The sequence below is a fragment of the Dunckerocampus dactyliophorus genome, chromosome 9, assembly GCF_027744805.1.
Source record: "Dunckerocampus dactyliophorus isolate RoL2022-P2 chromosome 9, RoL_Ddac_1.1, whole genome shotgun sequence".
Lineage (NCBI taxonomy): Eukaryota > Metazoa > Chordata > Actinopteri > Syngnathiformes > Syngnathidae > Dunckerocampus > Dunckerocampus dactyliophorus.
In genome coordinates, this window is record NC_072827.1 from 19712765 (window position 1) to 19726628 (window position 13864).

The following is a 13864-nucleotide window of genomic DNA, read 5'->3' on the forward strand; positions in this document are numbered from 1 at the left end:
CGTATATTATTCATACTAGGCTATGCGTTATTATCCACGCTCTCACGTCAGACTTCGGCGGACACTTCCCCTCGAATGATCTGTGTTTCGTCTCATAATGGCGTGTCACATTCTGTTGACCAGCGCTACAGTTTCAAAGCGTATGAGACGCAGCGGTTTTGCACTGGATTCTGGAAGAATGAACATATGTCGGTCCATCTATTCACGTTTAAATGTTTGTTTTTCTCTCTCAACTTTCTTACTTTGAAGCAAGCCATGGTTCTCTCATTCACTTCTCAGGAAGTAAACAAACAACTTCATTGGCTCATTGAGTGACGTCACCGCCTTTGCCACCACATAATCATAATAACTGAAGTCATTATGCCCGCAATCTGCCGCTGAGATATGTCCGCTAGCGTGATTATATGTTAATATTATTATATTATAGTTCACATTCACTTTAATTGGGTCCGTAAAAGGCCATCACTGGGTCCGTATCCGGACTGAGGTCCGCTATTTGGTGATGGCTGCTCGAAACAATATATGAACAAAAAGCATATAAATGCACTCTTCTTGGAAGAATTTCTACAATAAGATCATACTGTATGTGAGGCCAGAGGTCACCCAGAGAGTTGCCTAGCTCGCCATCATTTTTGTAGTCCAGTCCAAAAATGCTTGATAGGCTTGAGTGATCTACTTTTATCAAAAAAATGGACGGACGTCAAACATTTCCCTGCTCTAAAGCGTGCCTCACTTCTTGTTACTTTGGAAGGATATCTGCGCACCATTGTGCAAAGTCATATACATCATGTGACGTACCTAATAGACCTACTGTACAACATATGGACTAAAGTATTGGGACACATTCCACCTACAAGAAGTGAAAAGTGACAGAAATAAGGACTCAGTACCACTTTCACTCTTCTGAGAAGACTTTCTACAATCATTTTTTTTCCTCAATTCATCCAGAAGAGCACATGAGATGTCAGAGGTCTGTGAGAGAGTCGCCCGGCTCTCCATATATGGTATCTTTTAGTGCAGCCCAAAAATGTATGGGTTAAATCTTTCTTAAAAATATGAATGGACCCACTCTCAAAATGGCATCTGTCATACAGTAAGTACACAAAAACACAGCCATTCCACCCATTGGAAGTGCAAAGTCCAGCTTCTGCGGGATTTGTTTTTCTATTTATGAAGCCAGAATTACCAAATGTGTTTGATACGCTTGTTCTTCCACACCGAACTCCTACGAACATGGACGGTCCTTTGTGTAATGGACCTTCCTCGAACTGTTGCCACAAAAGTTGGAAGCCTACAGTCGTCCAAAAATGTCTTGCTAAGATGAAGAACCATCATCCCTGAGAGACAAGCAGAAGAGCCTGAATGCAACACAAGCATCTCACACCCGCCCACCTGCCCAGCATGGGCCCAAACACACAGGGACTGCTCATCGCGTCTGTTCGTAAAAAAACACCCTCGCTGAAAAGGAAAGTGAGCTAAAAAGGCTCAGAGTGAGCTTCAGAACTGAACTGAACTGCAACCTCTCTAAGGAGTGTGGTCACCTCAGAAGCCTGAGCATGTGCACATGATGTGCCCACACCCCCTCCTGTATGGTGCACATGCAGCCAAAAGGCAACAAGCTTTTATTCACACCACAATATTTGAATTGTCTGGCCTTGCCAAAAGCTCCAAATTGGAATATACAGTAATTGCAATATAAATAAATGATGAATGTTTGCAGTCACAATGTTAATTATTTGGTAGTATTTTGTAAAGTGTAAAAGTGTAAAAGTAACTTGTTTATCGGAACATCGTGACTACTCACGGGTGCCATCGAAGCGTGTGGCGATAGTGTCCAGGAAGGTGTTCTGCGGGGCCAGCAGCCCTCTCATCACCGGCATCCTGCTCCGGGTAGACTGGGTCCTCCTGGCTCGGCGCCCCGGGGCTGCACTGGACTCCTCCCCCCGTTGCTCAGACCCAAAGCTCGGCAGGAAGCGGGAGGTGCCCGGTGCGCATCCCAGCCCCTGGAGGAGCGCACCGATCCGAGAAACGCGCGGCGGCTCCACCTTGGCACCGCGGGGGTTGTGACCATAATCGAGCCCAGAACAGAGAGCGACCAGGCGGGTAAGCGTGACGGCGGGAGCCTCGGCGCACCTTCCACCTTCCTGAGCGGTGCGTAAAGGTAAGCGTGTTTTTTACGCACAAAAAAGGCGGAGAGACGCGGCAAAGGATGGTAGAGCGAGTGTAAGTGTGTGGTGCTGATGGTGTGTGAGTGAGTCTTATAGCAACAAGCCCCTCCTCATCCCTCTTCTCTCTCTCTCCCTTCTCCCCTTCTCTTGGTTATCAAGAGAGAACAGATGCAGAGTCACATGACGCCTTGAAGGTCCTGATGTGGTCTTCTTTCAAAGTGGAGGGTAGACGACAAAGAGATTTGTGTGGGTGCGTAATTGCGCGCGTAATTGACTTTTTGGACCTCACAATTTCACCATTCATCACATTTTAAAGTATGTGTGGTTAGCCATGTGCAAAAGAAAGCACTATAACGTTTAATGCCCTCGACCGGATTAAACAAAACACAGCTTTAACACTTAAAATGCTAGCGATGCTAGCCTGTCATTTTGCAATGCAGTTTTTTTTAATCAAATGTGTTAAAGGTTGTAGAAAAGAAATGCTTTGCAAGAAAATGCTGCTAATGGAAGCAAGACACCTGTCTTTTTGTCTCTCATCAGGACCACATGGCTGCAGTGACGAGAACAAGAGGAGGCCTTCATACACAGTCATCTTCCACCCTCTAGTGGAATAAAAGTATATTTTTAAAAACATCATCAATCGTGTAGTAAAGTAACATATATTTTGTCGCTATTATTAAGAAAAGTAATTTAGCAATGTATTATATTGTAGAAGGCAGTGTGCAATGTTTTGTTGAATCATCACACAGCTTAAAATTGCAGCCATTTGTTTTAGCACTCATTTTTATTCACTTATTTTATTTTCTAGTTTTAAATAGTTTTATTATAAAATGAGTCTAAATGCATTCATTGCTGAAAAACTACCTAGCAATCTCGCCCCATATAACGCTACGCCCGTTCGGTCTTGTGATCACCTACGATTGGCTGTTTAGTTTCCTCCTCTTCTCTAATTGGCGAATGGCTTGTCAAGCTAGCTCGGTTGGGAAGGAAGCCGGCTACCTACTTGCCTGCCGCTCCTTCCCCCAAGCTGTCAGCAGCTCTCGGCTCGGACATTTGTGCAAATCACGCCTTTTTTTTAAAATTCCTTTATACTCGCTAGATAAGGTAAGAATATATGCGCTCTAGCGGTGTTGTCTCGGCGAGGGATGGTGAGCAGAACCCGGAAGTGTTTTGTTTCTCTATTGTTCGGGATTAGCAAACAGCAAGCAAGCTAAAGGCTCTTTTAAATCATGCACCAATTTGTACGATTTAAGAAAGAAACCACCTAGTTTGTTTTTTGAAAATGTGCACCCTTTTTTGTCTTGACCGTTCTGCTTATCAGATCTTGTCCACTTTTACTTCCTGGTCCTATTCTTCTCTCTATCTTTGCACCACCACCACTACATGAGCTTGTTATTTTGGCAAAACGATTCATAAGTAATGTGTTTAGAAGCTACTACTATTGGTGATGAATCACTGAGGTCTCTTCTAAACAACAGATCTATGTTGTCAAACCTTTAAAACAGTAGAAGTTTAAGTGGATGATCTCCAGGACCGTTGCGCTGGTCTTTACATTCATAATCTAACGCTGAGTCACTAGTGTAGCCACTCCTCCCCCTTACGCTGTGAATGAACCCATTGAACCAGTTTTTCCTTTCCCCTCCATTACTTTCCAACAGATACTTCACAATCCTAACATTCATATCACGTGTGCATGTGCAGGCTCGACAATGGCAGCCAAAATCCAGGCAGGATCAGTCGTGGAGATGCAGGGAGATGAAATGACCCGTGTTATCTGGGAGCTTATTAAGGAGAAGCTCATCTTCCCCTACCTGGAGCTGGACTTGCACAGGTAACAAGCACCGAAGAGTGCACTTGCACTTTATCGTTTCAGCCTGTTAACCACGCGGCAACGGCGTTCTGGGTGCCCTGAAACAGTTTATTTTTAAACGATGACATCAACGACCTGTCGCCATCACGTGACCAGAAGTGAGCTTTGAACAAGCCAACATCATATCTGAATATTTGGACTGGCGTGACTCACCGCAGTCGTCATTCTCCTGATATTTACTTGTGTTATACTCCAAAATGACTTGCAGAAGTACTGTAATTCCACTTTGTCGTAAGTCTAGACGAGCCTTGGAAAGCAAGGGAAGACTGATTTATGCGCATGCGTTCCTTCTCCTATAATTTGGTATGTCACGTGGTTCCGTCTGTGCGTGTTTACAGAGCCACATGTACGTATGCCTTGTGTATGTATTCACTCAGTGATCCGTTTCCATCTGGATGCAACTATTTATTAATCCAACAATGTGTGGATGCAAAATTGTTTTCAACCCAACAAAAAAAAACTGCTAGGAAAGTTTCCATGTGGACAGCACATTAACTGTCATTTAAGTGTAAAAAGAAGTTAACCACAACTAATAGGAAAACATAGAAAAACAATACAATCTTGACCTTAATGAGTGACGTCACAAGCACAACAATAGGTTGCGTAAAACACGCTGGGCTTGCCGTACCAATGTCTTGCATGACAGTGTGTTTTGTACAACTTTAGAGGCACATTCTTTGCAAAAATTCATTTTCTTTAATTACCGAATTACCTAACTCATCCTTGTCACGAATCAAAAACACCTTTCATCATTGTTTTCATGCTCGGATTTAGCATTGTGAAAAAAGGGGTCATTCTGTATCACGCATTCCTCGAAGACTTTCCAACTTTTCTGGCTTGGTTGTGGAGAAAAGGAATGTTTGTGATGTATGTCAGTAGCACACATGCCTTTGCAACCCACGGACAACTCGTCAAACCGGTTCTGGTTTGCTAAAAGCTTCCATTGGTGATATGTTATGCATCAGTTTGCGGATGGAAGAAATGGGTGAAAGGTCATGGCTGCCCTCAAACAACGCATGGAGTTCAGCACATGGATCACGCAAGAAGGAAGTGACAAGTGCAGTACAACTAGTCGGGCTGGAGGTTAAGTGCCTTTTCTTCATGCAGCTTGTCATGTACAATTACAATTGTACAAGTACAATTAGCAGTTAGCAGAGAAATGAGGTGAAGAGATTTTGGTCGCTCCCCAAGCTGGGTCGACACTAATGTGTTCTTGTTAATGCCTTTTTGATTGCCGCCCTTATGCGTTAACACTGCCTGCTAATAATAAGCAACTTTGAGATGAATTCTAAGATGTCTATGTCTTTTCCATCATTTTCCCCGCCCAGCTTCGACCTCGGAATGGAGAACCGGGATGCCACCAACGACCAAGTGACTGTGGAGGCGGCTGAGGCCGTGCGGCACTACGGCGTGGGCATCAAGTGCGCCACTATCACGCCGGACGAGAAGCGTGTGGAGGAGTTCAAGCTGAAGCAGATGTGGCGGTCGCCCAATGGAACCATCCGGAACATCCTGGGCGGCACCGTCTTCCGGGAGGCCATCATCTGCCGGAACATCCCCCGCCTGGTGCCCGGGTGGGTCAAGCCCATCATCATCGGCAGGCACGCCCATGGAGACCAGGTAAACATAAAAAATACATTTCAGCAAGCATTTTTCTCTCTATCGACCTTCTTAAGAGACAATACGATGGATACAACATAACTTTGAGTGGTCAGCGTACAGCTTGTATAGCAGTATACACACCCATTATTGTCTAAATAGCTGGCAGCACAAGTGAGTACGAGTACACCCCACAGTGAACATGCTTGGTGTGACTATTTAGCACCATTGTTTTCTAGTGCTACTTTAGTCTTCTTGGCCGTGGAATTCACCACAGCTGCATCCTCGTTCCTGAATCCTCTTTCACTTATCCATGATAATAATGGCTATGTGATGAGTAATTTTTAGTGGATAGTAATCTATACTCCAATACTAACTGTGCTCTGACTCCCCTAAAGCGGTGGTTCTCAACTGGTTTGGCAGCGGGACCCACTGTCACCCCTTAACGACAAGCAGTGTCCCAAATTGCGGACATTTTTCAACTTAGCAGTTGTGTTGTTTCATTCATTTTGACTTCTTATGTTATGCTGTTGTTCTCACAGCGAGTTGTATCATTTTACTTTCTGTAGCATTGTCCCATGAGGAGAACCTCGTTTGAGTGTAGCTGTGGAGTCAAACATGATCTCAAACAAACTGAATGCATGAGTTGTTGACCGGGTCGCTATGATCGCTGTGAGTTGCTATCACTCACTTGTCAGGAGATGTAAAGTCAAAGATTATATTTCATCAGTTGTACTTTGGACCCCCATGATCAGTCTCTGCAGGCTGAATTGAGAGGCTGCCCTGTAAAAGCAGACCAAAGTCAACAGTGCAGGAGCTATTTACTTGTAGGTGAAGAGTCACATGGCGATTGTGTAATTGTTTCTGAAAAGCATGCCTGTCTCTCTTACAGTCAGCAAAGAAGAGGGTTCATGACTGTACAAACTGTATTGGTTTGTCATGTGTGCTTTCTAAGGCATTGATTTTTTTTTTTCAACACAGTACAAAGCCACCGACTTTGTGGTTCCCGAGCCCGGCAAAGTTGAGATGATCTACACGCCCGTAAGAGGGGAGCCGGTCAAGTTTGTCGTACACAATTTTGAAGGTATGCAGTCTCTTGGTGTGTGCATTTAGGCATTCAATGATCATCACACATTCTGATATCATTGCTCGATGTCAGAACTCCACTTGTTAAATAAAGAAAGCCATGGTGGTTGAACTCAATCTTTTTTATTTTATTGTATTGTATTCGCGTTGTTCTTATTAGTTTCATTTTATTCTGTTTACTTGTACTGTATTTTATTTGATTTTTATCCTATAATATCATCTGTATTTTAGTTTACTATATTTTATTTTTCTGTGAGAGATTGGGTCCAGCTTGCCCACAGCACGTCACAGGACGTATTTTATTGTACTTTTATTTATTCATTAATTTTTTATCACTCTGCCCGGTCGCATTTTTTACAATTACATCTTACAGGATGGTTGATGTTGCAATCACAGAGGTCAAAGTTCAGACTGATGCTTTAGGTCCATGTCCATCATCGCCAGTTTTTTTTTTTAAATCTTTCAAGGTTTATTGCTCTTAATCAAAATAAGTTTATCATTGATTTGTAAATACTATCCAACCATGTTGATTCATGTGCTATTCAGAGATGCATCTACTTTGTATCCTCCATGTTATAAAACAGCAGGGCTTGGGGTTCTGGAGCTGAAACTAATCTAATCATTACAATGGTCACTTTTTATTGCAAATGTTGATATGAAGTCGGGGAACATCAACGTCAAGCTGTGCAGTGGGGAAGTTCATCTGTTTGTGTTGGAACTAAAGTAAACGCTTTTCGAAGGAATCTTAGCTGGAGAGGTACTTTAAGACGAAACATCACAACTTACACAAATTGCAAATTACATTTTTTTTTGCATTTTTAATTAAAATACTGCTTTGATTTTTATTGGATACACTTGTTTTCTTTACATGAAGTAGTGCTGTGATGCACCTTATTTTTGTTAAATGCACTTGCGCTCTTATACTGAAACAGCTTAATGTGTAATGGGACAGTGCATGTCCTTTTTGTCCGTGTCGTTCATGTCCGGCCCTCGGACCCTAACATTTTTTTAAACAGTGGCCCTCTTGACTATGTTGTTGAGTAGTCTGATCTATAGTGTGTGCATGTATGTACTGTATCTGCAGGCACGGGTGGTGTGGCGTTGGGGATGTACAATACGGACAAGTCCATCCGGGACTTTGCTCACAGCTCTTTCCAGATGGCCCTGACTAAATCCTGGCCGCTCTACCTCAGCACCAAGAACACCATCCTGAAGAAGTATGACGGGCGATTCAAGGACATCTTCCAAGAGATCTATGAGAAGTATGAACACACACACACAAAGAATATGTGTGTTTTACCAGAACCTAAAGAATTAACAAAATGTTGCTCTCCACAACTTATAGTACACTTTGTATTAAAACATCTGCATTTTGTATTTCAGAGTGCATTTCTTTCTAGTGTATCTCACATTATTAATTGAAAAACTGAATGAAAACAAGGCTTGTAGGAGCCTCACGTAGTCATATGGGGCTACCTGGTGCTGCAGGCACCACGTTGGTGACCCCTGCTCCAATAATATGCATCATACAGTAAATGTATTAAACCCATTATAAATTATAAAATGTATAGGTGTCCACCACTAATGAAAAATGAAACACATGGAATCACAGTCCAGCCTTTAGCCTGGTCATCATGCTCTCACTACAACCACGCTTCCGTCCCCTGTGGCGCCTCCATCTCCCTCTAAAGTGGCTAGCGGTGGTACACGGCTCTGCTGCTTCACAGGCAGCAGTCCCAGATGATGCAGCCGTTTCTACATGCAAACTGTTTGCCTGTTGTAATTCCAGTCACGACTTACCATCACATATTAACTTATGTTCATCTCGTTGCAGGTTTAGAAACCTGAATTGTACATTTTATGCTTTATTATGACATACAGTAGATCCCTGCATATTTGCGATTCCACATTTGCGACCCTGCAAATTTGTAGATTTGTGGTCAGTATTTTTTATTAATTTTTTAAATATATTTTTTCTAAAATAGGCTCTTTTTACACAGAAAACACATCTCATTCACCCTAAGTCGGTAAAAAAAAAAATATATATATATATATATGTTTTAATGAAGCATAAAATGTTTGGGTTTTTTTACACAAAAGCATGCTTAAGAATGTGATGTCAGTGTAAGATGGCGGTGCACTGCATGTGTGGCTGCAGCAGCCTAGCTTCTATAGTCAACTTTCTTACACTCTAGCCTCAGAACGTGCAGCAAGATGAACACAAGTTAATACAGTCCTGATCAAAATTTGAAGACCAGTTGCAAAATTGCAAGAATTTACATTTTGCAATGTTGGATCTTAAGGAGGTTCTAAGTAAAGCTTCAAGCTTCCAACGTTACTGGCATGACAAGAAGAGCCCACCTGAGATGTTTTCCACACGACATATGATCCAGGGTGCTTTTTCCTTCAATGGAACAATGGCAGTTGTGCAGGGGCGTCAAACGGCAGATGCTATGTGGAGATGTAGCAGAGGGCATCCCTCGTCTGTGTGCTAATGACTGGGCTTTTCAACAGGACGCTTCAGTTTCAAATGTTTTTGAGCTATGGTCTTAAACTTTTGATCAGCTCATGGACAGCCTATTTCATTTCAATGGCTGTTTGCAATAAATTGCTTACTAAACTGATACTTTTTGGATCAGTCATATTTCTTCTTTTTGCATTTTGAAGCTCTACTTAGAACCTCCTTAAGAGCCAACAGTGCAAAATGGTAATTCTTGCAATGTTTCCTTGCTTTGATCAGGATTACACAGTATATGATTGTAGGTCATTACTGGAATTACAACAGGCAAGCAGTGTGGATCACGTTGGAGAAAAACCTCTGACAGCTAGCCCGGACAATCCAGCGGTCTGTGGGGCACTGGAGCCACATACCACCACTAGCTGCTTTTAGAGGGAAATGGAGGCGGCGCCAAAACAGACAAAAGTGTGGTTAGCGCTAGCCTGGCGACCAGCCTAAAAGCTAGACCAAGCTAGACCAGCTAGACAATTCCATCTGTTCTATCGATTGTCATTCATTATCATTCATTACTGGTAAGTGTTTTATAAGTGTGTGAGGCATATTTAGAGCTTAAACCTGGATTGTGCTTCTATGCATTTATTTTGGTAGCTTCCTGTAAGATGCCTGTATCTACAACAAAAGTTATCCATTCAATTGTAGCGGCTAATTCAGTAGAAAAAAGTGAATTGTTTGAGGGCTTTGCTTCGCGTCATGAACTCCACTATAGAAATGCGTGTTTTTCTACACTTGCGTTTCTGAAACTATTATTTCATGATGAATTGGAAAATGCGCCCATTGCTGAAATGTTTTTGATATGTCACCTTGACTTTGGCTGCATTGTCTTTTGCATGATAATTTCTTGTATATCGTAACGTTTGATAGCAAATGCTAACTGGACATAACACATGAACTGTGTGTCCAATGAACGTCGCGTAGCTATTTTGACAGACATATTACCGGTATTCAGGTTATGTACACAACTTTTGAGGAATTACATGTAATTATCTTTATTGCCATATTGAATTGAATTATTTGTGAATGATATCAGCTACTTTGATTACTGTGAATGTGAAATACTATTGTGTGCATTAAAATTCTCCACCATTTTTTAGTATTTAGTATAGTAGTTTAAAGGTTTACCGGTTAGATTTTATTTATTTATATATTTTTTATATATTTATTTATATATTTATTTGACATTCTTGTGTTTCCTCAGGGAATACCGCGTTCAGTTTGAGAGCAAGGGCATCTGGTACGAGCACCGACTGATCGATGACATGGTGGCCCAGGCCATGAAATCAGAAGGCGGCTTCATTTGGGCCTGCAAGAACTACGATGGGGACGTCCAGTCTGACTCTGTAGCACAAGGTCGGTGGTTCAGTAGACCACGCAACAGCAAATGAATGTGAGTGAATGCGGTAGTCTTCCCTGCTTACAGGCTACGGCTCCTTGGGAATGATGACCAGCGTGTTGATTTGTCCGGACGGACGCACTGTGGAGTCGGAGGCGGCGCACGGCACAGTGACGCGTCACTACAGACAACACCAGCAGGGCAAAGAAACCTCCACGAACCCCATTGGTAGCAAAGACTCGCAATTAGCCAAGTAGCAGTTTGAGAGGATGACAGAAGATTTCTTTACTGCGTCTTGTTTTGTTGCCACAGCCTCAATCTTTGCGTGGACCAGGGGCCTCCTCCATCGTGCCAAACTGGACAACAACAAGGAGCTGGGTGTGTTCTCTGAGGCACTGGAGGCTGTTTGCATCGAGACCATTGAGGCCGGCTTCATGACCAAGGACTTGGCCATCTGCATCAAGGGGCTGCCAAAGTCAGTGACGGAATAAGTAGAAAACATGACAGCCATTCCTGGTGCACGTGGATGTGTTCTTTAAGCAAGTTTGGTGCACATTTTTGGGCGTTTCTTTTGTTAAGAATACCAAAATGACTAGGCCGTACCGCATAATGGTGACATTATGGTTTACTTTTTTAATTCGGAGAATAGACTCTCTGATATTTTTATGATTCTTTCATGTGTTCTCCATCTGTGAACGGCTTCCCCCTCCTTACGATCTCATGTGCAGCCACAACACTAGCAGCTCTAGTTGAGTTTGGAGCATTCATCCACTTCTTCAAAGTATGTTTGCTCTGCTCAACCTTCCGTGGTACTTCCGAAATCGCTCTCTTATGCCCATCTGTAGTTGCTTGTTTCATCAACATCTTTCAATGTTACATTTTCTGTTATTTGCTCATTTCCAGCCACATATCAAGCACACAGGTAAGCCAGTTTACTTGGCAGTGAAGGCAAAGGAATATATCCATTCAGAATTGAACTCATTTATCCCAAAATGCTTCTTTTTAGGGACATATTCATGGTTATGGATAGTTTACCACAGGGGTAGAACACTAACAATACAGAACTCAGTGTAGATTCATTCATGGTATTGCGGTGAATCTGATATTTCAACCTTTTCGAAAATGCACATTTCCTCCACTTTGGTGTTCATAGAACTCGGTGTGGGAGCCTGAAGAGCCACATTCCGCTCCAGAGCCACGGGTTGCCGACACCTGCCATAGTCTAATTTGGCGGTTTTGTTCATTAATTTTGTGCGTCAGGCCTTTGCTTGCAAGTTGCTTATATTACGACTGCCCTCTAGTGGTCAGTGGTCCGCATTACACAACATTAATGTCAATTTATAGCACTTTTTTATTTCAGTCTCTTAATAATAATGTCTCGTCTGCTTGCAGCGTGATGCGCTCTGACTACCTAAACACCTTTGAGTTCCTGGACAAGCTGGCGGAGAACCTGAAGGCAAAGATGGCCAAGCAACCCAAGCTGTGATCATGCTTACAGATACACACACTTCTCATAGATACAACACTGCCACTGAAGGCCGCCCCCGCCATGTGACCCCCCGGAGCAGGCAAGAACCAGGCCAGGACTTAGGACTACTATCATTCCTTCACTTAGGGAGCTGTAGTCGTAACAGGATGTGGACCTCCACTGCTCTCGGTCAAGAACGAATGGACAAAAAGCATTGATAAGCTGAAGGCAGACAGTGCATGTTTGACTTCTAAAGTGGTTGAACCGTACAACATACTTTGCTCATTGATGCTAACCTTACTAAAATAATTGACAGAAAAAACAAGACAAGTTTTAAATGTAGTTATTAAGTACAGGATGTGTTCTGTTTCATAACTGTACTGTATCCTGCCATATGGAAGCTCATTAAAATGTCCATCTGATGCTTTGTAACTCACAGTAAATGCATCCTTTTTCAGGATTTGTGCATAATGCATAAATTGTTTCCATGCAAGAAAAAAAATCCTTTTTTTTATGTTTCACCCGATGTGACAATAATTAATGTTTTAATGGTACTTAAAAATATAACAAAATTAAACATTTTGTACTGAAATACGGCTTGTGGGGCTTGTGAAGCAGCTGACAGGTAACAACGGCAGGCCAAGCGGCACGCGGTGGTAAAGGCAAAAACTCAGGTATGGGAGGAGTTCGGTGAGCCCATGGAGCACAATTTTTGGTCGGACTTGAAGAGGTTCTGTCAAACTAGAAAGGGGAAGCAGTGCCTGTCCACACTGTTTACAGTAGGGACGAAGGCGTGCTGACCTCGACTGAGGACGTTGTCGGGCGGTGGAAGGAATATTTTGAGGCCTTTCTCAATCCCATTGACATACCTTCCCTAAAGGAAGCAGAGTCTGAAGACACGGACAGGTCCATCACTGTGGCTGAGGTATCTGAGGTTTGCAGCTGAGTGTGAAGCTTCTGGGATGAGACTCAGCATGGACTAAAAATCTGAGGCCATGGTTCTGTCATAAAACGCAGATTGCACCTTTCGGGTTGGGAGTGAGGTCTTGCCTCAGGTGGAGGAGTTCAGGTATCTCGGGGACTTGTTCATAAGTAAGGGAAGGCTGGAGCGTGAGATCAACAGGCGGATCGGTGCAGCATCTGCAGTAATGCAGTCACTGTACCAGACCATCATGGTGAAGAGCCGGAAGGGAAAGCTCCCAATTGACCAGTTGTCTATGTTCCCACCCTCACCTATGGTCATGAGCTTTGGGTCATGACCGAAAGAGCGAGGTCGCGAATACAAGCGTCTGAAATGAGTTTCCTCCATAGGGTGGCTGGACTCACCCTAAAATGTAGGGTGAGGAGCTCAGAGTACAGCCGCTGCTCCTTCACATCAAGATGTGCTAGTTGAAGTGGATCGGGCATCGAGCCCGGGTGCCTCCGGGACGCTTCCCTGGTGTGAGGTCCTCCGGGCAAGCCCAGCCAGGAGGAGGCCCCGGGGCAGACCTTGGACACGCTGGCGGGATCAGGTCTCACAGCTGGCCTGGGTACGCCTTGGTGTCCTCCCAGTAGAACTGGAAGAGGTGGCCGGAGACCGGAAAGCGTGGATTTCCCTACTAACACTGCTTTCTCTGTGACCCGCACCCAAATAAGTGGAAGAAAACGGTTGGATGGATGGTACTGAAATACAACAAAAGAATATATGCAGGAACAAGTTGACACAAAATGTTAAATTAACTCAGTGTATTCATTTATTTGAATTCTCTTGTCAGTTTTTTTTAGGCATTTGAAAAGTAAAGTCTTAGTTATTACAATATAAATATATTTTAGTTAATTATTATAG

The 13864-nt window shown here is 43.2% G+C and overlaps 2 protein-coding genes and 1 long non-coding RNA gene across 3 annotated transcripts in view; 2 read left to right on the forward strand and 1 right to left on the reverse strand.

Moving 5' to 3' along the window:
* The window catches only part of kcnh3 (potassium voltage-gated channel, subfamily H (eag-related), member 3), a 100710-nt gene extending 96435 nt beyond the window's left edge, over positions 1–4275 (reverse strand). Inside the window, exons 1-2 of the mRNA XM_054786547.1 lie at positions 4192–4275; positions 1805–2144 (exon numbers count right to left, since the gene is read on the reverse strand). Of these exons, the coding sequence (XP_054642522.1) occupies positions 1805–2144; positions 4192–4203 (352 nt within the window). The 5' untranslated portion in view covers positions 4204–4275. The remainder of the gene's footprint in view (positions 1–1804; positions 2145–4191) is intronic.
* On the forward strand, positions 1916–2778 carry LOC129187381 (uncharacterized). The gene is made up of 3 exons (XR_008572399.1): positions 1916–2161; positions 2328–2418; positions 2709–2778. It is a non-coding gene; the product is annotated as an uncharacterized LOC129187381 (long non-coding RNA).
* Positions 3128–12461, forward strand: idh1 (isocitrate dehydrogenase (NADP(+)) 1). The gene is made up of 9 exons (XM_054786550.1): positions 3128–3272; positions 3870–3999; positions 5367–5658; positions 6619–6721; positions 7808–7985; positions 10437–10588; positions 10659–10799; positions 10884–11046; positions 11964–12461. The coding sequence occupies exons 2-9, from the start codon at positions 3878–3880 to the stop codon at positions 12055–12057; spliced, it is 1245 nt and encodes a 414-aa protein (XP_054642525.1). The 5' UTR covers positions 3128–3272; positions 3870–3877; the 3' UTR covers positions 12058–12461.
* The last annotated feature ends 1403 nt before the right edge of the window (positions 12462–13864 follow it).